Below are 21768 nucleotides of genomic sequence, written 5' to 3' on the forward strand. Positions count from 1 at the left end.
GGGCCAATATCAAGACGCATTGTTACACTCGTAAAAGCTAAAAATACAAGGCAACTCTTAAAATGGAGAACTAAAAAGGAGAAAAATGAACAAGAATAAAACAAATTTGCGGAGCCCTAATAAACTATACTAAGGCAAAATATTACCAACTTTGGAGTTGTCACGTAACAGTGTCGACAGTCGTTTACAAGGTTGCCTTGGCGGGCGATTTTCATGACACAGTCTAAACACCCTCTAAATGGACCCAATTATCTGTCCTAGAACAACATCTGGCTCAGAGTGAGTCAAGATAACGTAACTCTTTGGTTATGCTGGGATAAAACAGCTAAACCAAAGCTAAGGAACTGGTCATTATTTATTTAGAGGTAAGAGGGAGGGGGGAAAGGGAAAAATATGAAAATATGTTGGAAAGATCAAAATTTCTATAAGACCCCCCCCCCCCACCCCCCCATGAGCGTTGTGGTTTCTTGTTGGCTAAACCTTGGACCCTTATCGTAAGATAAGATAAGATAAGATAAGATAAGATAAGATAACTTTATTTATACACGGTATTTCCATCAGTTGTTAATTATCTATAAAGGTATATCTATCTTCCTAACTATAATAAAATCTAATAATAACAATTCAAATAAAAGAAACAAATAAAAAATCTGCTTTTCATGGAGGCCGTGTCTAAAATTTACTTAAAATTAAGATATTACTTTAAACTGTGGCGACTTAATTTAGATTTGAAATCGGTCAATGAAGACGCTTGTCTTAGGTCTAAGGGTAAGTCGTTCCACAAGTGAGCTCCGCTGTACAAAAAACTTTTCTTAAGATAATCAGTTCGAGGTTGTGGAAGAACTAATTTGTTTTCCGTATTCCTTAAACGATAAGCACTTATATTGTCACGATAATAGGTTGTCAGGTCTAAATTTAGCTTATCTTGATGGCTAAAATATATATCAGAGTAGATTTGAAACAAGAGCCACAAACTTGTTCAAAGAGTTGAATACTGTTAAAGAAACAAACCATGTATAAATAGGAATCAAGAGAGTAAAAAACATTTTCTATGAATTTTATTCCTCGGGTGTTCATATCTTTACTCCAATTCAACACGATCAGTGTTAGAAAATCTTTGAAGGTCAAATTTTATTCCTTTTCGTCGACCACTCTTAATGACTTAATGTCTCTGACTGATCCTTAGTGGTATTGTCTAACTCTGATTGAATGACAATGAATCCTACACTACACTTCCTTACATTCGCTACCGGTAGGCATGAGCGAGCATGCGAGCCAACTGATCTCAGAGGATTAAACGTTTGATATCGCATCTTTGACCTTACCACTTTCACAAGGGTCTCACGAATAAACAACAACACCCTTACCAAAACTCCGCAATTTTGGCTACAAGAACCAAAATAAGAACTTTGGTATGGGTCCATGGCAAACCTATCCATCAACGTATCCGCTTGCTCAGTTACTCGTCACCTACTCACTTATTCCTTAACTTACCTATACATGTACTCGCTTGCTTGCCAGGGGTGGATTTTGAACTGAGCGTCAAAAGCGCTTTTAAGGCGGATAGTTTTGGTTTTGCTCTCCTTTACTGTGTATTTGGTTATGACTAACGCCTGGCGCTAGACAATTAAATTCAAAACCTAAAATCCACGAAGACTTGAGTTGGTCTGCGTGCGTTTTCCCAAGCTTAAAGACGGTTCATGAGACAGACATTTTCCCTAAGTTTTTAGTAGCTCCTTGAAAATATTTTGATTGGTCTTTGGAGTTATTACATGCATATTTTTAAATTGTTCTTGAAGCGCATTTTCTAAAGGCTCTTTGTTACACTACAAAATAGGTCCTACTGATCGGCAAATTTTACGTATGCACCTAAAGAAACTTGGAACATGTTCCAAGAAGATTTTACTGTTTTTAAAATTAAGATATAGTTTGAGATTTTTAGCTTTTAAACTAGACTTCACTTTCAGTAATTGTAAGATGGTTCTCTAATATCTTTGCTATGTCAAAACGCTTCATTTCGTCGCCCTTGAACTGTTTAAAGACTTCGTAAACTGTTATGTCTGGTTGCGTTGCCTTCACAAATTCGACGATCACTTGTCCAGGGTACTTGCTTGCTGCAAGTGCTCCGATCACGTCTATAGTCATTCCAAACACAGCGGCCGCCTGTCTGCTACCTCCAAGGCCATATGGAACATCTTTATCCAGATAGAAAGCTATTATATCACAAGTTGATAGGTCTACCTCTATAAACGTTTTTAGTCCTATCAGGAGAAAGAGACAATTAAATAACTAATCAAAGTTGTTTAATGTGTTGTACAACGACAAGAAAAAAATTAATAAATTCCATGCATCTGAATAAGCGCACCATTTTGAGCTATTTTGAGGACATTTAGACCCAGTCTTGCAAAGAGATTCGTGTTTTATTGTTTTATAGTGTGTGAGAGTTTTAAGACTGGAGGCTTACATGTAATTTATAAGCAGTTATCTTTCGCAAAAGATAACATGTTCGATAAGGTTTTTTCCTCGGGAGGTTTACCATAGCTAGTATAAGGCACGTGCAGGCTATTTTCACATAAAGGATTTAAGGCATTAAGGTTCTATCACACTTTGAGCAGTTCTTACTTGTTCCTCTCTGAACTTTAGGGACAACATCCAGCCATGCCCGTGATGACTCGCAGTTGATTGCAAAATTTTCTCGAGAGCAAACTCGACATTTGTACCAGCCAAATTCACGGAGCTCAACATTATCAAGGATGAGGATGGCATCGCACTTTCCCTCCAGTTCGGCTCCATCTTTCAGCCACTGATAGGAATATTTATCCTGCTCCTGCACCTTCAACTCGAAAATTACTTTTGAACCTTCCTGTTGTTTTTTAGATTCGGGCTGCTGCTCGATCTTTATTCCGCTCTGCTGAGGTAAATGTCACAGCTTTAGTTATTGATTCGTTGATTTTTTAAGTACTGCTACTCTAACTGACTGGAAAACTGGTCCGTCACATTACAGAAACTTCCCAAATAGGATCGCCATGACCAATACGTGAATTTAAGTGTTCTTTTAGCCAAAATGAGATATGGAGTCCCACACGAGTTATTCGATAATGGGCTCCTAGATAAAGCTAGTTTTGCCGAAGAGTATTGGTAAAAAGACTAAACAAGTTGCGTCTCCTCATGACACTTTGAATTTACTGGGGGAAGTTTTTTTGTTCTTTTATACAAGGGGGGATACTTGTCTAGGTTAATTTGTGATCAAGAGACTCGCCAACTGTATTCTTGAATGAAAAGAAATTTTCTTTTCCCTGGCATGAACGAACACTAGAAAACACTGGAAGTAACTTTCAGTGAACTGAAGTTTAAAAATGTTGTATATTTCTTGTACAGAAGTCCACGAAGGCTTGTCATATTACGTTGGGTAGGTCCCTAATGTCCATTTCATGTTGTAGTGAAGGTAGACTTTGAGCATGGCGAAATGGTAAAAGTTGTCCTGAAAATGACAAGAAGAACTCTTAGAAAATGAGTATTTATCTTATTTTAAAACAACACAGTTTTGATCAATCAGAACCTCTCCTTTTTACTATAAATTTTTTGTTAAGTTCAATTCAAGATCATGATGGCTTTTGCTTTCATCAATAATTATTTTATAAGCATATCCAACGATATTCTAATTTCAAGCATAGACTGATATTCCTTTGGCTTTTACACGGGGACAAATAAATATTTGTTAGTCGCCGGCTGACATTTCCCCATAGGAAAACTGTGAACAAGGAGTAACATCTGAGAAAGAGAGCGCTCTATGTAACTTAAATTTATCCCTATTGCAGTGACTCATTCAAACCACCTCTCTCTCTATATGTAAGTCAAGTCGCCTGGTTTTTACCAGTCAGTTTTTCAACGTACAAATATATTTTTTGGTCTTACTACTGGTGTTAAATACAATCGAAAGTGACGGTTTTCTGTGGAGAGCCTCGAGGCGATTAAAGACCTTGTTTCTGGCGCACAGCTGTTTTCAAACGAGGCACTCATCATTTTTAGAACCAACATGTTTGTTTGTAGAACATCTATTTTGAGTTATTCTCGTTTTCAATCAAACGCGCGGCAAGACGAGAGTGTGATATTTTACTCACAAGTCTCGCAATTGAGAAGTTTCGAATTTTTTGTTTTTGGTTTGTTCTATATTCTCTTTCGGAGAAAAAAAAAGCAGGTCTTGCTTGAGCTTCATAGTTTTACGACGGATTTTAATAGTCTTTATTAAAATTATAAAGCTATCAACAGTTTTCCCAAATATTCCCTTTGTAGAAAGCGGACGTTTGGACTTTATGTTTGTTCTCAATCAAGTGAGGCGGCATTTAAAGAATCAAGGGTTGTGATTTTTTTCGCGTGTTAAGTTTTTGCTGGGCTTCTGCATTTACGCTACGGTAAGCAAATCATGGGAGGCGTTGCGCAGCGCTTTATGCAAACTAAGAAAATAGGATAACTTTCGTAGCGCGAAATTCGAGTGGCCTAAAATTTGGTAGATGAATCTGACAGCGTCAGTGATGTGATTGAATACACGTAACCTGTTGACCGAAAAAAAGAAAGAAACTAGCAGAACATGACTATGCGAAAAAAATCTCACCTCCTGCTATCACACAAAGGATGAATAGGTATCAATTAGATGTCGGTTTGTGTAAACACAAAAAAATTGTGAAAGGAGATTATTCAGTTTTCCTTGCTTACGAAGCGCGAAATTTAAATATACTCGGATTGAACAGTCGAGTCGAATGGGAGAAATTGACGAGCGTGTGCGACTATTTCCACTCGCCATTGTTTTTTTTAACTCCTTTCGTTGAATTGAAATACGGAAAGAGAAAGATACCCGTAAAACTACATGAATTAACGACGCGCGAGGCTTCGGACGTTATTACCAGGTTTAAATCACACCCTAGAGGAAGGAGAATATGAATCTTTTTGTGGACATCGGGAACAAAATATCATTCACGCAGCGCGAAATTGAAATACCCGCACATTAAGCAATCGAGCAAATGACGATAGTCTTCTAAATGATTCAACGGAACGGAACGGCAAGTTGGAACCATTCCTAAAGATAGATAAATAAGCAACAGTTTAGCCTTTGGTTTTTTTAAATTCTCCTTGGAAATGAATTTTTCAAAGATGTTTTGCCACTGTCCCCTATATTTATACTGGTCAAAATGAAGTCTTATTTGTTTACACGTTCGCATACGGGGCGACTAGATAAATGCATTTTAAAATTCCCGCGGGATCTTAACGACTATAAGGCCATAAAACCCGTCTGCTTTGACCAATATTTATAAATTTAATAACTTCTTCTCTGAGAAATATAAGCTTTCGAAAGGTTTAATCTAAAAAGAGCAAAATAATCGCAGTCATTAAAATGCATAATTATTCTTCCTAAAGTTTCCTTTCCTTTGAAACATTCTCTTCACCGCCATGAGAACTGTTTGTTTTACATAGGAAAAGTAAAGAGTAAAAATAGTAAAAGTAAAGAGCAAAAAAAAGAGCACTTCTGGGTAAAAGTTCAACATAGGATTATACTCTGAACAGCGATTAACACATCATAAAGTTTAATCTGATTTCTGTAAATTAACATCGATATCTCCAAGACTTAACATTAATTATAACATGATACGGAGAGTATCTAATCAGTTTAATAAATTATCCTTCTGGAAGTATAAGCTTTCGAAAGGTTTGATTTAAAAAGCAACATGAGAAAAATATTCGCAGTCATTAAAATGCACAATTGTTCTTCCTAAAGTTTCCTTTTCCTTCTTTAATTTTGGAACAGTTATCATGCAGATCGACAAGGAAAAGGCACTGTGTACTAGGCAGAGTACATAGTGCGAATTCCGAACCAGAAACAATAATCTTTACTATGTGCTCATCATCAAACACACAAGTATATGTCTATTAAGATGTTCTCCATTCGCTGGTGTACGAGGTCTTTAGGCGCGTTTTCAATTTATCATTTCTACCTCGTTCCTTTCACTCAAAATGTTTATCTAATTGCCGGTTACGCAGGCTAGTGGCGATATTAGGCCGATTTATTAGGTATGGAAAACTAAATAAGGAATTTCGCGGTATACACTGAAATGTTCCAACTACTCGAAAGACCTTCAACAGACATTACCTTTGCGACGTCTGGACTCCTCTTTAGCTCCTTTCGATCTCCCTGATTCAATGTTTTCCCGTTCCATTAACAAATCCATGGCTTCCCTTTCCACTTTTGAAACTAAGAAAAAAACCTTTGTTAGTGGAGTCGACATTTAATATAGAACATTCTATATATTTGTTTTCTGTTTTTTTTCTTTGGGGAAATAGGGAATTTGAAATTAAAAACACAATTACAGTGGAACTCGTATTAGGCGGCATCATATTAAGCGGTCACCCTTCGAAACGGTCGAAATTTTCACCAAATCATCAAAAGATATGACAGAGCAAACAGCACAGTGGGGATCAGTTTTGTTAAATCTCCATTTTTTTTTTTAGGAAAGCAAGCTGTTCGTTCGTTTAACATAAACAATAGTTAGACTTAACTCTCCCATTAGCAGACATCCACCTTATTTTTCTTTGGTGTCCGCTTGTGGGAATGATTCTCGTAGGCGGACATTTCTACATTATGAGAGAGTTGACTGCGTGTATTGTGAAAAACTGTCACCCGATCCAATTATAGCTAGTCATCTTTTGGTGTGTGCTACAGCTTTCTTGGCCGCAGTTGTAATATTGTGCGACACAAAATTAGCTCGCGTACTAGGCAAACCAGACAGCCGTTTGTTTCTCATTCCCCGGAGAGGAGCGTTTTCGATCCAAAGCGTCGACAACAATTTCTGTGGGGTCGGAGTTCTCCTCAGAAAACCACAACCTGGCTCTCCTTGCAGAGCTATGTCCATTAAAGATAATACAAGGGCATCACGTTTCTTCGTTTGAAAAATGACGGGAAACGCGGAAGTTTAATTGGAAGCTCGGAAAACAAAAATGCGTTTCTTAGGGTTTGCAGCCTTTGTAATTGTTTCCATTGCAAGATGATAAATAGCGAGACTTTCTCCTGCCTGATGTTATCAGAGAGCCATATGCAAAGATAAAAGGATGCCGCTTATGGCAATTTGCTGACTAGATAAATGCATTTTAAAATTCCCGCGGGATCTTAACGGTTATATGGCCATAGAACCCGTCCGCTTTGGCCAATATTTATAAATTTAAAACTTATTCTCTGAGAATATAAGCTTTAGAAAGGTTTGATCTAAAAAGTAACATGAGCAAAATAATCGCAGTCATTAAAATGCACAATTATTCTTCCTAAAGTTTCCTTTACCTCTCTCACTGTCAAAAATTCCCTCAATAGCTTTCACTTTTTCCTCCAATTCAACGTTTTCGCGCTGTGATGTTGATATCCTCGCCGAGAGCTCTGTTTGTTTCACATAGGAAAAGTAAAGATAAAAAAAAAAACCCCTGGGTAAAAGTTCAACATAGGATTATACTATGAACAGTGATTAACACATCATAAAGTTTAATCTGATTTCTGCAAATTAATATCGATATCTCCAAGACTATACATGAATTATAACATAATACGGAGAGTATCTAAACAATTTAATAAACTATCCTCCGAGAAATATAAGCTTTCGAAAGGTTTGATCTAAAAAGCAACATGAGCAAAGTAATCGCAGTCATTAGAATGCTCAATTATTCTTTCTAAAGTTTCCCTTACCTATCACAATTTGAAAAATTCTTGAGCTCGCCTCTAACAGCTTTTTCCCTTTCTCATACTGATCCTCGGAAATAAAGATCCTCAGCTTCAGCTCAGTACGACCAAGTTTCTCCAAAACCTGTGGTGTTATTAGCATTTCTTGGGCGACTGAATTAAGATGACCGCTGCGATAATCTTCCCACAATCCTTCATGGACTTTCAATGAACTGCATGCAACTGTTATATGCCAGCTCCCTACCTCATCTTTACACACTAGAAGATTAAGTTTAACCCTTAAGTATTGGAAGAATAAATCAACTGATTCTTTAAATGATAAAATTACGGTCCAAGCATTTATGTCTCGTGGATTATTTGGTTCAGGGTTATCAGCTCCCTCTGCTTGTCCCGGCTCTGGTAAAAATGGTTCGGATCCAGCGGCTTGATTACGTTCAAGTAGGCTTGTCTGCATATCTGATAGAAAAACAGCAAAATATGAACCTACATTTGAACTAAAAAAAAGAGCACTATTGGTGTTTGTAAATCTATTTTTAAAGCAAACGTGCGAGATAAAAGTAATTAAATAAGGATCCCCGTGAAAAATGGCAACATTAGATTAACATTTAAGGGAACTGAGGAAAAGGTTTCCTTATTTTTGTCTGATGGGGACTTAAATTTACTCTTTTACTGACCTAAAACCAAGGTTAGTAGAGTCTTCACTTCCTTTCTAAGCTCTGCCACTTCATTTTTAAGATCCATATCTTGTTTATACCAGTTCTCTAGCTCTTCAATGCATCTTTCCTCATCTGACGTCAAAGGCTTACGACAAAGATTATTAATGGACTTCTTCCATTCATCTCTCTTTGCAGGACTAATATTTGCCGCAATTCGTAACAGAGCCTCACTAATTTCCTTCCAGAGACGAACAAACTCAGTGTCAGATATTTCCATGCTGTGACGGTGACCATGAATCTCATTTCGATAGTATTTTATTCGCACTAAATCTGCCACCAAAGTGTGGTCGGAGCCGTTCGGTAAATCATCCCATCCTCTCGGTCCAGGGGGAGGGATTAGGTTGCATATTGTCCTGAGTAACTTGAAGATTAATGTAATGTCAAAATCGTTGGACTTTCCATACATCCCTGGGGATGGGTACAGAAAAGCCCTCTCTGGCTGGGTAAGTCTTGCTCCTCTCAGCTGTACCTGTATGGCAGGATCAGCGAGTCTCAAAGGGAGATCAGCTGGTGAGTGAATGGAGTCAAATGTCTCCCGCAAAAGATTCACACCTCCACGCATCAGTAATCGTGTCAGGCGATGAAAATTTGCTTTAAGACTTGTTGATCCTAAGGCTTCTTCTGCCATGTCATAAATACTGGTCGTAAAATCGGAAATGAATATGACAAGCAAGTTGACAAATGCGGGAAAACCTTAAACAAATTGATAACCATTAAATTAGCTGCGAGAGTTTATAGTGCTTTAATATATATATACACCCGTTTTCAAAAACGTCGCAGTTTGGAAATATACATGAATTATATCTACCTTTATTTTCTCGTCAAAAAGAGACACTTTCATATATATACTATAAATATAGCATGTTTCATGCTCTCATGAAACTCGCTAAAATAGGTTATTCAGAAGTGCAAATACTCCTAATTGGTTGAATAAGACTAAAGCTGTCAAAAATGTCAAATCATTCACAATCTGCAGTGGTTTACAAGTGCAAATAATTCGGCAACTCGAATTGAACTTTTTGGCTCGTAGTTTGTAAGCCTAAATACAGAATCTGCAATGTTCAGTGAAATTCGGCCAAGTTGTGGCTCGTGAAAACACGCAAGTTTTTTAACGTAATACTTGGAAAACAAACTGCTCAAGAGGTCTGTTTCATGAATGATCGACAGCTCGGAGAAGACTGCTCGGGGTGGAAGCGTCCCTAAAACCCGTCTGTTGTGGCCTTCCTCTCAGCAAATCAGAAAGTATGGCAGAGCTATCCTTTCCATCAGTACGATGACCAAAGATTGCCATGATGAGCTAGGATCACAGTTTCTCTTACACCGTGATTTGTATAAATTCTAAACAGTTAGGCCAGTTTGGTTTTTTTTTTTCATTTTCATCATTCCTGTTTTTCTTCTGTTTTGTTTTTGGACACGAAACTACATATACTACAACTACATATACATATACTACATATACTATACGAGTTAAAGTCAGGAATCTTCGCTTGTCGGTCGATACGGTAGATAACATAGCCAGGAATTTCTATTTCCAAATCCGTAACTGAACTGTTGAGCCATGTTTCGGATACGGTAAATATGTCAAACTTATTTTCCAGTACCGTTTCCTTTACAAGAACGAAATGCTCACGGCATTTAAGCGAGCGAACGTTAAGATGTGCAATCTTCACATTGCCATTTGACTTTTCAGACTTGTTTCTAATAGAGCTGTTTGCTGGTCCAGGGTTAAGTTCAACATCATGTAACAGTTGTATAACAGGTCTAAAGGTCGAGGTTGAATTGGCATAATAGGCTGTAGTAACGTTTGCTCGTTTAACTCTAATAGTGACATGCACGTGTGCCCGCCATTTTGTATTTTCTATTATGCAGAGTCTCGAATCCCAGTTTGCTACTTTAACCGACGTAGAGTGCGGGAAACGTAGACCAAAGTACTCATTTGTAAAAGAGTAGTCATGTTTACCTTTCCTCGAGGTATGAACAAGACACAAGAGGAGTACAAGTCCAATAACTCGGGAGCTCGGAATCACACATCCGCCCTCCTTCATGACGAGTGACTATTCAAAATGTTCGTTCAATGTTCCAATTTATCTATTGGGAGATTTGAACTGCAGACTTGAGAATAGCAACGATCCTGGAGCTAATGTCCTTGTTAATTTCTGCCGTACCTATAACTTGTCAATACTGATCAACACGCCAACACGAGTAACAGAGACTTCGAAATCAATTCTAGATGTTATCCTTGCATCGGACACAAGACAAGTTCAAACGGCTACGGTTATGGAAAGCTCGATTAGCGACCATGACTTGGTTTATGTCACCTTAAAATTGAAGAAAGCGCGCGCCAAACCCGTCTATATTACAACCAGAAGTTTTAAACACTACAGTCCTGTTGATTTTAGCAACGACGTATCACTGGCACCGTGGTCCATAGTTGATGTTTTCGACGATGTCGAGGACAAACTTTATGCACTTGATTCGCTATTTACTGAGATACTCGACCGCCATGCCCCAGTTAAAACCTTCAAAGCACGCTGTAAACCAAATCCATGCGTAACAGACAACATCCGGGGATTGATGAAGACCAGGGATGATTGGCGTAAGAAAGCAAAGAAAACAAATGATCCGCTATCTTGGACTGCCTACAGATATTTCAGACAGGAAGTAAAGAGGGAAATCAGAATTGCTGAACAGGAATTTGTGGCCCAACAAATCCAGAGGAATCCAAATAACACCAATAATATCTGGAAAGCAATTCGCCAGTGCATCCCCTGCAAATCTACATCTCAGCGAACATACAGTAAGAGCGACAAAGCTGTTGCAGACGAATTTAATCAGTTTTTCGTATCTGTTGGTCAGAGCACTGTTGACAAAATTACGTCCCTGGCTAATGAATGCAACCTAACACTAAATCAGAATTATTTTGTACCGAGACAATACGCTCTCTCTGACCAGTTCACACTGAGTACCATTGATTATAAACAAATAGAACGTATAATAGCAGCGATGCCTTCAAACAAGGCCCCAGGGATAGACAAAATCCCGATTCGTGTCATCAAGGATTGTCTTAATCCAATTGTTCACCCAATAACGTCTATTGTTAATGCATCCTTTCAAAACTGTGTTTTTCCATCAAAATGGAAGACAGCTGTGGTTACACCAATCCCAAAAGAGGGCGACCAGGAACAGGCAAACAATAATAGACCTATCTCACTTACACCAGTCTTATCAAAGGTTTGCGAAAGGGTAGTACATAATCAGCTCACCTCGTATCTGCAATCGAATGACACCCTATCAAAGAGCCAAAGCGGTAACAAGAGATGGCATTCGTGTGAAACGTCTGTGATTGAAACAACTGACACAATTCTTAACGCGATTGACAAAAAGAAGTTAACGGCAGTTGTTCTATTAGATATGAGCAAAGCTTTCGATAGCGTCAACCACGACACGTTAATTTCAAAATTGCAAGATGTCGGAATTTCCAGAAACGCTCTCCAATGGTTTCGTAGTTACCTAAGCAACAGGACACAAGTAGTACGAATCCATTCAACGCTATCTGAGCCTTTGTCCGTGACCAACGGCGTCCCTCAAGGAAGTATCTTAGGCCCACTACTATTTAACATATATACGAACGATCTTCCATCGATCCCACAGAAATGCAGCACTCAGAGTTATGTAGATGATACGAAACTCATCACTTCCTTCGAACTTAAAGACAACCTGGATGCAATTGCTGATTTGGAAGACGACTTGTTTAAAATAGGAGAATGGTGTTCCAACAACCAATTGTTACTTAACCCTGGCAAAACCAAGCTGATGATATTTGGCAGCAGGCAGATGCGTGCAAAATTGCAATTTCGCTCCCTTTCCATTATGGGTGAGGACATCGTCCCCGCAGACACCGCCAAAGACCTTGGTGTGATTTTGGATTCTAATTTAACTTACGATGAACACATAATTAAGACCGCTTCCTCGTGCATGTCCCGCCTCGGCCAAATAAACCGTGTCAAGCATGTTTTCGACAAGCGTACACTTTTGATGATTATTAATTCCTTAGTTTTCAGCAGGTTATTTTATTGTTCCAATGTTTGGTCAAATACCTCAAAATGTAATGTTGACAAGTTACAGGCGGTGCAGAACTTCGCATGCCGCATTGTTAGCGGTGCACGTAAATTTGACCACGTTACACCAATTCGCAAGGAACTAAATTGGCTTTCAGTTCAAAGCCAGCTTTACTACCGGAACGCTACTACGGCCTTCAGATGCATGACTGGTCAGGCTCCAGATTACCTCTCATCAAAATTCATAAAGCGAGCCGAGGTTAGTCGACGTAGCACCAGAAATTCGCAGCTTTTGCAAATTCCATTCTTTAGAACAGCTAGCGGTCAGAGAACATTTTTCTATAGAACTGTAAACTTATGGAACTCTTTGGATAATTCCTTAAAACTGTGCAACTCCGTTAAGGTTTTTAAAAAACGTTTAAGGACCAAATTACTCACAGAGTTGTAATTTTATATATTTGTATGCTTTCATTTTTCTTTTAGAACATTCAGATTTTAAAACATCTTTAATTGTAAATAGGATTTTTAATTGTAATAGGATTATTTTTATAACATTGTCTTTGAAAAGCCCCCTTGGGGAAAGTCAATAAAGTATGTTGTTGTTGTTGTTGTAGTGTTTGCTGTGTGCAAGTAATGAAAAGACAATCTAAGCGTAAAAACCTTCAAAACTCGGAAAGTCCATTAAGTTTTCTCTTTGGTGATATTGGTCTTTGCTCACGTTATAATTTCGACAATTACGGCACTTAGCATGTTTTCAAACCTTTGTTTGGTTCTTCTGTTGCTGCTTGCCGGCCCGACTGTTCAAAAATTTGACTTTCAATTAACGAAAATAAGCTAAAGAGAAGTCCGGGAATTGGCAGATGGCGTGACAACTTATAGTTCCGCTCCTTGATTTGTACTCTGATAGAAGACGCTCTTTCAACCAACGGCAGCGCACGTTATATCCGAACTTTGTTATAAATCAAACTGAATAAGTTTAAATTTGAACATAAATTTTTGCTGCATTAGATGATGAAGATTGGAGTTGAATGTAAATATTTCTTTTTTCAAAAATGAACTAGCTGTAAGGTTAAATATAAATGTATATTATTGAAAGCAAACAGTAATCTTCAAAAGAGAGCATTGACATTGATACTCTCTTGAAATTGTTAATTCAGAACATATAAATGATAGAGTGGTGCACTCATCTGACTTCTATAACAAGGCAGACAGATTAAGGAAGCAATGAACGGACAGGTACTTATTTCATAATAGAAAAACAAGACACAAAAGTGCTCGTATTCAGTCGAGTCTGGCTAACATTAGGGACTGTTCTAATCGAGTTGCTATCCCAAAACAATTATCTGGGGCAGCCACTGAAACACCAGATAATCGATGATAGTTTGAATCATGATTGTAATGCTTTTGAACCGCCAGACTGTAAGGAGGCAGCTCATTTTTGCTGACATCACCGAGGCATGATTGATCTACGTAACGCGACCGAAAACTCCTTCGATCTTGTTGTTCCACCATGTAATTATCACCTTTACACTCGTACAATTACAATTAGCATAAGCACGAGCACCGCACTTTGCTTAAATTATAATGATTTCGTAACGAACAAAGGTTGTCAGTTTTAACTTGGAACGGAGCAAATAACTTTATGAGGAAGAAGCGCTTTCGAATTCTCTAATTACACTCCATAATGATTGAGACAGTGAAAAAATCAAATTCCGAAACTCAATGCATCTAAATAACAAATATCCATATGCAAATTTATAGTATAAAGTTTTTGTATAAATATTCCGCGGGTGCTCTAAATGGGCTTCTAGGCTCAAAATGTTCCTAACACTTATAATCTTCTTGCCAGCTTTCAGTGGTCTCCTCTTCCTCTAAATAACTCCACCAAAAGTTGAAATGTTGGTCAACTTTGTCGACTGAAATGATTATCGATCGCGAGTCAAACAGGATTTACACCTACAGGTGAAATTACTCCTGTCATTTAACTAAAGCAGGTCAAAGCAGAACTCTGGTTAAATTGTTGTCAAGCTTATCACAATCTCTTATATCCTCCATTCCTTTCATCATTAAAACTGAGATCTTTAAGAAGTAAGGTAGCAACCAATTTGGTAGTTTGGATGAGTAAACTGACCTTAGCGGTGTGAATGTGCTGGTTCCTGGTTTTACTGTGGGTCTGTAGTATCCTTCAACTCTTACTAAGTTCCAAAATACACTGAAATCAAACACCCTTGTAGTTATGGGTGATATTTTTCAACTTTCAAGGGCTTGATGTCCACAATTGGTGAAAAATTTAAATCCAATACTTCCGCCCTGCCGTAGCGAGAGTAAATCGGAGTGCATCACGGTATAACTAAGGGTCACGTGATATAGGTGTGTTGACTACGGTTTGTAACACTTTCCACTGGAAGAAAAAAGTCACGCCAAGCTCTTTTCAATTTCCCCTTAAGAAAATTGGCCACGCGGATTATTCAGGCTGCCTACCGGTCTAGAATTTTCTACATGAAACAAAGTTGTTTCAAAACTTTGCTTTTCTGTGCTATGCTCACCACAAATTAAAAAAAATAGCGAGCGTAAGATTTCTATCGCGTGATCGTTGGCTCGTTCAAAGCTGGAATAGGCTGTCACTGACCTGTAAACTAGCTTTATATAGCTAAGTGTCAGCCACGTTAATAAAGTATTATGTATATGTATGTTGTATGTATGTAAGCTAATTTTCGAGTCTTTGGATACTTTTTTCAGATCATGACGCGACTTCAGCTAAATGCAGCCATTGCAACTAGATTTTGGAGATAACAGCTTCTCAGAATTAAAGCAGAATGGAAAAAATATATATACATCTGTAGAATGAAAAAAATATGTATACATCTGCAGAATGAAAAAAATATATATATATCTACATTAGATGATGAAGATTGAAGTTGAAAGTAATTATTTTTGTTTTCAAAAATTAAGCAGGTGTAAGGTTGAATATAAATGTATATTGTTGAAAGCAAACATCAATCTTAGAAAGAAAGCATTACTTGTTGAACATTGATACTCTCTTGAAATTGTTAAATTAGAATATGTAAACGATTGAATGGTGCACTTCTCGGACAAAGCAAGCAGAATGAAATAAAAATATATATATATATAACTAACTGCAGACAGTACTGTTTCGGCCTTCTGGGCCTCATCAGTGCAGTGCTGATGCTAAGATGGAGGTAAAGCAATAAAGCCACCCCAAGTGATCTCACACATGTGGGATCACTTAAGCCATGCCAGAGTGCTCAAACTAGAAAAACTAGTGAGCATGCATAATGCTAGCAGCAATGACTCATCCTAGTAGAGTGCTCAATTTGGACATGAAAGCAAAGCTTTATATGCCAAAGAGCTATATCTAACTGCAGACAGTACTGTTATATATATATATATATGTATGTATGTATTTATGTATCGGGACCCTAAATACAGTCAATTTTTAATAACAAACACTCTCTCAAATACCCTCCACTTCGTTCAAAATCATTTTGTGTTTACTTTCTAAAAGTCCTTTAGGCGACTGGAAGCTTGGATTTCTTTAGGATGCATTGTTTACCTGCCCAGGTATTGGTTCTTCCATTTTTCTCCAACTGAGACTACAATGCTGCAAAACATGACATGTTTTAGGTACTTTTCCTTTTCTAGAGTTCAACAGCCCACGAAACCTTTCTTTTAATGCAATAACAATATAAAGCCATCCTACTGGACTTTGCCGCTATCCATATAATTTTTTTTGTCACAGCTGACTCGTTTTTTGAAATGCTTTTCTCTTAAGTGAGCCGTAGCGAAATGAGAATCCATTTTGTAGCTCTCTAGTCGCTCAGTACTTTGGTATTTGTACTAATAGTAATAAATATGCTGTGGTAATCTCCTCCGAGCTAGCGAATCAGCGCCCGAAGAGAGCGCTATTATACAATGAATTATAAATCAACTGATGTTCTTTTCACAGATTCTGCAATCTAACTGGCGACGCTACTCGCTATGTAGCTTCAGTGATAGACAATCAATAAAGTGAGAAGCCTAACAATTTAGGATTATAAACTTATTGTAATCTCTTTCCTGACTTCAAGCGATTGTGAAAAAAAAACAACAACAACAAAACATGAGCCTGTCTTATTGTTGAGTTTAAACGACAAATAGATTGATTCAGGAGCCCATTGGTAATGAGCTCCTGATTGATATGAAAACAATAGGATTATTCATCCATCACGCGGTAAATTTTCTCGAGCTCATCATCATCTATGATTAGCGAATTCATGCATTTTTTTGACATTTTATCTTACCTTTTCCAGTTTCAAGTTTTCGAAAGTCGACTCAGACATAACTTTGGTGAGACGGAAATATATCACCTTAGCGCCAAGTTTACGCCATCGCCGAATAAGTTGATTAATAGAACGTTTAGCGGCATTCGACGTAGGTTGCTTGCCTTGTTCGTTTCCATTGTAGAATTTACGACCTCTGGTCTGTTTGTTCTTCATGCTCCTTCGAGGTAAGCGTTGTGTGACGATCTTAGGCTTACGGTTTTCTTACCAAATCGCGAAGTACCTCGAAAAACGACACGAACTACCCTTCTGATCTCTCTCTCTCTCTCTCTCTCTCTCTCTCTCTCTCTCTCTCTCTCTCTCTCTCTCTCTCTCTCTCTCTCTCTCTCTCTCTCTCTCGCTCTCGCTCTCTCTCTCTCTCTCTCTCTCTCTCGCTCTCTCTCTCTCTCTCTCTCTCTCTCTCTCTCTCTCGCTCTCTCTCTCTCTCTCTCTCTCTCTCTCTCTCTCTCTCTCTCTCTCTCTCAGTTGATATCCATTCATTTTAGACATCAGTATTAAAAACCAATGAAATTCCGCACATACTTCCGCATTGCTTGCGTGACATAAAGATGCGGCGGGCATGGGGCTGAGTGAGTCTCGTGACTCCGCCTTCGTTGTACTGTCTTGCAAGCTCAACTGAATTCGCGACAGACATCTGAAATTAACTTCGTAAGGAAGATGACGGCTCTTTTCTAATTTAATTACAGATCAGGTAATCGTTTGTAATCGTATGCCGTATGAAAGATGATTCTTGAGTTACCTCTGTGATCGTGCATTGAGTGGGTTGCTCATGCGTTATACACCTGCGAACAGCGTGCGTTTTGCTCACGGGCCGAAGTACTCTAACTCAGTTTTAGGGATTCTTTGGAAGATGTCTTGGATTTCGTCGTTGCTTCATGTTACTTTCTGCCAATTTGGCTTTTAATGACTCTCATCTTCAACACAACTCACTTATAATCTATTTTACGGTGTAATTACAAGAATGTTAACTCAACCAACATTTTGCAGAGTCTAGGGTTGTCAACCAAACGTGAAGCGAAACTTTTGTTGCTACGTTGTTTTGTCTCTGCAGACAAATGAGACAAGCTCGTATTTGACACTGGATCATTATGCAGTCAGTATTGGTGTTTTTAGCCTTTTCCTGCTTCTGTTTGGTAAGTGATATAGATTTTAATTTCTTTGGCATATTTGTTAAGAAACTTAATTACATTAAAACATCCATAATTAGTGTGAAAATGAGTTAATTCGTTCAAGAAAGCTCAATCTTCTTTTTTCATCGAGAGATTTGATGAGCACTGTGGTGATGGCCAATAAATAAGCAGATTAACACGGATTAAACCTTTTGAAGTGTTTTAATTCACTGCACACGACTTTTACAACACGCCATGCTTTCCGCTACTCGAGATGCAACTCGAACCTACATTACACCATGTATGCGGCACGAAATGTCTCAATAGCCCAAACACTACATTCCCTTCCTTTGTCGCAATTAATTGCAGTTAATTGAGTTCAAGAAAAATGTCTTTATAACGAGTAACAACAATATTAAATACTCATAAACAATATGAGGGTTCAAACTGCAAACTGTTCTGAACAAAATCATGTTCAGTGAAAAGTCTAAAAAGTTCAAACAAGTCAGTTCATTTGTCCAGGACAAAGTCTTTAAATCTTCCAGGCAATTTCGTAGCACGGGTTGGTCTGCTTCTTGTCTCTGCCGTACTTGAGGTTGTGCTAGACTCAGGCATTACTGGAGCTGGGCTTGGGGGGTTTGCTTCTCTGGAACTCTGTTCAGGAGGAGAAGACTCTGGCTCTCCAGGGGTATTGTAAGGTTTGACAAAAGAGCTGTTTCTCCTATACAAGGTGCCATTGTCTGCTTTCAAGGTGAGTTCTTGTCCTTCCTTGGTCTGGACGGTGTATGGCTGAGGTTCAAACTTTGGAGCCAGCTTACCAGGTGATTTGGTGTTTTCAAGCAGAACCTTGTCACCAGGGACTACTGGGTTGAAAGTTGCATTCCTTTGCTTGTCAGCATAGAGCTTACTAGACAATTTGTGGTTCCAGTCTCGGTCTCTGATGCTTTCATCCAGCAGGCTCTTGTTGGGGCGTAATTCAGGCAGTTTTGTTTTCAACTCTCTTCCGAACATTAGAGATGCTGGGGTCATCCCAGTGGTAGAGTGAGGAGTTGTTCGGTACGCCAACAGGAACTTGTTCAGCTCATCTTTCCACCTCTTTCCTTCCACTTGGGCTATCTTGAGCACTTTAAGCAAGGTTCGGTTTTGTCGTTCAACTTCACCATTGGCTTGGGGCCAAAGTGGAGGAGATTTTCGATGCTCGATGCCATTCTTAGACAGGAACTCTTCGAATTCTTCCGATACAAACTGAGCTGCATTGTCAGACTTGAGGGTAAATGGATAGCCGTAACGTACAAAGATCGGTGTTAGTGCTTCTATCATCTTCTGTGATGTGGTTGACCGCATAATTACCACTTCAAAGAAACGGCTGTAGTAGTCTACTACTACAAGTAAACTCTCTCCAGAAGGAAGTGGACCCAACACATCAATAGCTACATCTTGCCAGGGTCCTGTTGGTGGTTCTACTCTCTGCATTGGTTCAGGTGTACAGAATCCACTCACTACTTGACATCCGTGACAGCTTTTACAGATTCGCTCAGCATCAGTGTCCATTTTAGGCCACCACACTTTGGTTCTGAGTCGGCTCTTCATCTTGACTATGCCTTGATGACCTTCATGGGCTAAATGTAAGACTTGTTTTCTCAGGCTCTGGGGTATGACAATTCTTGTACCACGCAACACCAGTTTTCCAAGCACACACAGTTCATTCTTCACACACAGGAAATGGGGCATTTTGCACTGAGACCAGTCTCCACTCTGAATGTAATGTCTCACGCTGGTCAGTTCAGGGTCTTCTTCTGATGCACGTTCTACTTCTTTCGCTGTTAACACCACAGGTGTGCTCTCTTCTGCAATCATTTTCACTGCATCTGTTTCCTCTCCACTTCTGTCCTTTTGGTCCAGGGAGTTAAGTCTTGACAGGGCGTCTGCAATGTTGGTTTTTCCAGGACGATACACAACTTGGAAGTTGTAGCTTTGCAGGCGGAGCACCCATCGTTCGATTCTTGCAGATGGCTTGGATGTACTCTTGTAAATACATTCCAGAGGTTTATGGTCAGTCTCAAGTTCAAAGTCACGACAGTAAACATACAGATTAAATCTTTCGCAGGCCCACACTAAGGCAAGTGCCTCCTTCTCGGTTTGAGAATATCGCCTTTCGACGTCGGTTAGGTTCCTGGACGCATAAGAAATCACTCTCCAGACTCCATCTTGGAATTGTGTTAGGACTGCTCCGATACCAGTAGGACCTGCATCTGCGACAATACGGGTTTTGCAATCATTCTTGAAGTATGCCAGTGTTTCTGCTCGTGTCAAGAGATACTTGAGCTTCTCAAAAGACTGTTGCTGAACTTCTTTCCATACGAATGGCTCGTCTTTTCTAGTCAGCTGTCTGATAGGCTCAGCTTCCTGTGCAAAATTTGGCAGGAATTTAGCACAGTACTGTACAAGGCCTAGGAAAGATCTGACTTCAGCCACATTCTTTGGAGGTTTCGCATTCTGAACTGCTGCTACCTTTTCTTCACTGGGTGTAACTCCACTCTTGCTCAGGTCATGTCCGAAGAAGGTCAACTTGGGAAGTCTGAACTGGCACTTGTTTGGATTCAGGGTTAGTCCACACTGTCTGAGGCGATCTAGAACAGCCAGCAAATTCTTGTCATGCTGCTCAATTCCACATCCATGTACGATCACATCATCTGCAATATTTGCAACACCTTCACAACCTTGCAGAACATCACTCACAATCTTCTGATACTTTTCTGGGGCTGACGTAATGCCGAACATCAGTCTCTTGTATCTGTAAAGGCCTCTGTGTGTCACAAACGTAGTAATTTGACGGGACTCTTCATCAAGCTCAATCTGGTGGAATCCCCAGCGCAGATCTAGTTTGCTGAATACAGTTGAACCATTAAGGTCATGGAGAACTTCTTCTATGGTAGGAATAGGATGCCTCTCTCTCTCGATGGCCCCATTCGCTCTTCTCATGTCAACACAAATACGGCTATCACCATGGAGAAGAATCTGTCACCAAAATGAATTAATTATTTACGCCTTTGAAACCTTTTGAGCTAGTGGAGAACACAAGCTGCGTGGTCTTTAAGTTTTCATCATGATCTTATTTGAAACGCGTCAAATCAAAATTATCTATTGATTTACTTTGTTCGATCGAGATACAGAAATATAAATCTAGTCTTGTATCACACGCATGTAATACATCATTTTATTTAAAAATATCTCTCGAGCCACATTTATTCCTTTCTTAATTCGTTACCCTTGGCAATTTTTCTCTTTGAGAATTAACTTTTCCTGAAAGTGTGTGGATGGAAAAAAATAACGAAAATGAAGTCTGCAGACTTTGACGAGGATACTTGTTGTGGAATTGACAAGAGGTTAATGAGAGTTAGGGAAGCTTTTGAAGTTTTCCTTGCAAGTGTTGTTGACATTGAAAGTCTGCAAATTGACATATGAATAATTTCTCTACTAATATGTTCTGTGCTTCCTTAGTAAAACGAATGAAATCGTACACTTCCAGTTCGCTGTTAATTTTGACTTCCTCTTTAAAGTGGAACACCATGAGGATTATATGAGCCTAACACACAACTTTCAGGAGCTGAAAATGTCCCAGAAAAGCAGAAAATTGTCCTAATTAAGCAAACTGCAGTCCAATTACTTGTTCTTTTTCAATGTTTTGCTTTCTTGTAGAGTTGTTGACCTTGACCGAGCACAATCAGTGGCTATTTTCATATTCTGATATCATCATTTCACAGAGACGGAAAAAGACAGTTGCTGAGCACACCGTCAAACGAAAAGCTCAAATCTTGCTAAAAGAAACTG

The 21768-nt window shown here is 38.9% G+C and overlaps 2 protein-coding genes and 1 long non-coding RNA gene across 3 annotated transcripts; 1 reads left to right on the plus strand and 2 right to left on the minus strand.

The window, feature by feature from the left end:
* Nucleotides 1-2442: 2442 nt before the first annotated feature.
* LOC149035847 (uncharacterized) lies at nucleotides 2443-3483 on the minus strand. Its single transcript, XM_089191529.1, has 2 exons — nucleotides 3405-3483; nucleotides 2443-2908 (listed from the first exon to the last, which is right to left on the minus strand). The coding sequence occupies exons 1-2, from the start codon at nucleotides 3426-3428 to the stop codon at nucleotides 2582-2584; spliced, it is 351 nt and encodes a 116-aa protein (XP_089047655.1). The 5' UTR covers nucleotides 3429-3483; the 3' UTR covers nucleotides 2443-2581.
* A 1869-nt stretch (nucleotides 3484-5352) lies between these two features.
* LOC149035848 (uncharacterized) lies at nucleotides 5353-9068 on the minus strand. Its single transcript, XM_089191343.1, has 5 exons — nucleotides 8389-9068; nucleotides 7721-8170; nucleotides 7325-7417; nucleotides 6143-6244; nucleotides 5353-5357 (listed from the first exon to the last, which is right to left on the minus strand). The coding sequence occupies exons 1-5, from the start codon at nucleotides 9056-9058 to the stop codon at nucleotides 5353-5355; spliced, it is 1320 nt and encodes a 439-aa protein (XP_089047469.1). The 5' UTR covers nucleotides 9059-9068.
* An 8318-nt stretch (nucleotides 9069-17386) lies between these two features.
* Nucleotides 17387-21338, plus strand: LOC149035849 (uncharacterized). The gene is made up of 3 exons (XR_016182259.1): nucleotides 17387-17519; nucleotides 17880-17961; nucleotides 21229-21338. It is a non-coding gene; the product is annotated as an uncharacterized LOC149035849 (long non-coding RNA).
* The last annotated feature ends 430 nt before the right edge of the window (nucleotides 21339-21768 follow it).

This window comes from Pocillopora damicornis, chromosome 13 (genome assembly GCF_964200805.1).
Source record: "Pocillopora damicornis chromosome 13, jaPocDami1.2, whole genome shotgun sequence".
Classification (NCBI taxonomy): Eukaryota; Metazoa; Cnidaria; class Anthozoa; order Scleractinia; family Pocilloporidae; genus Pocillopora; species Pocillopora damicornis.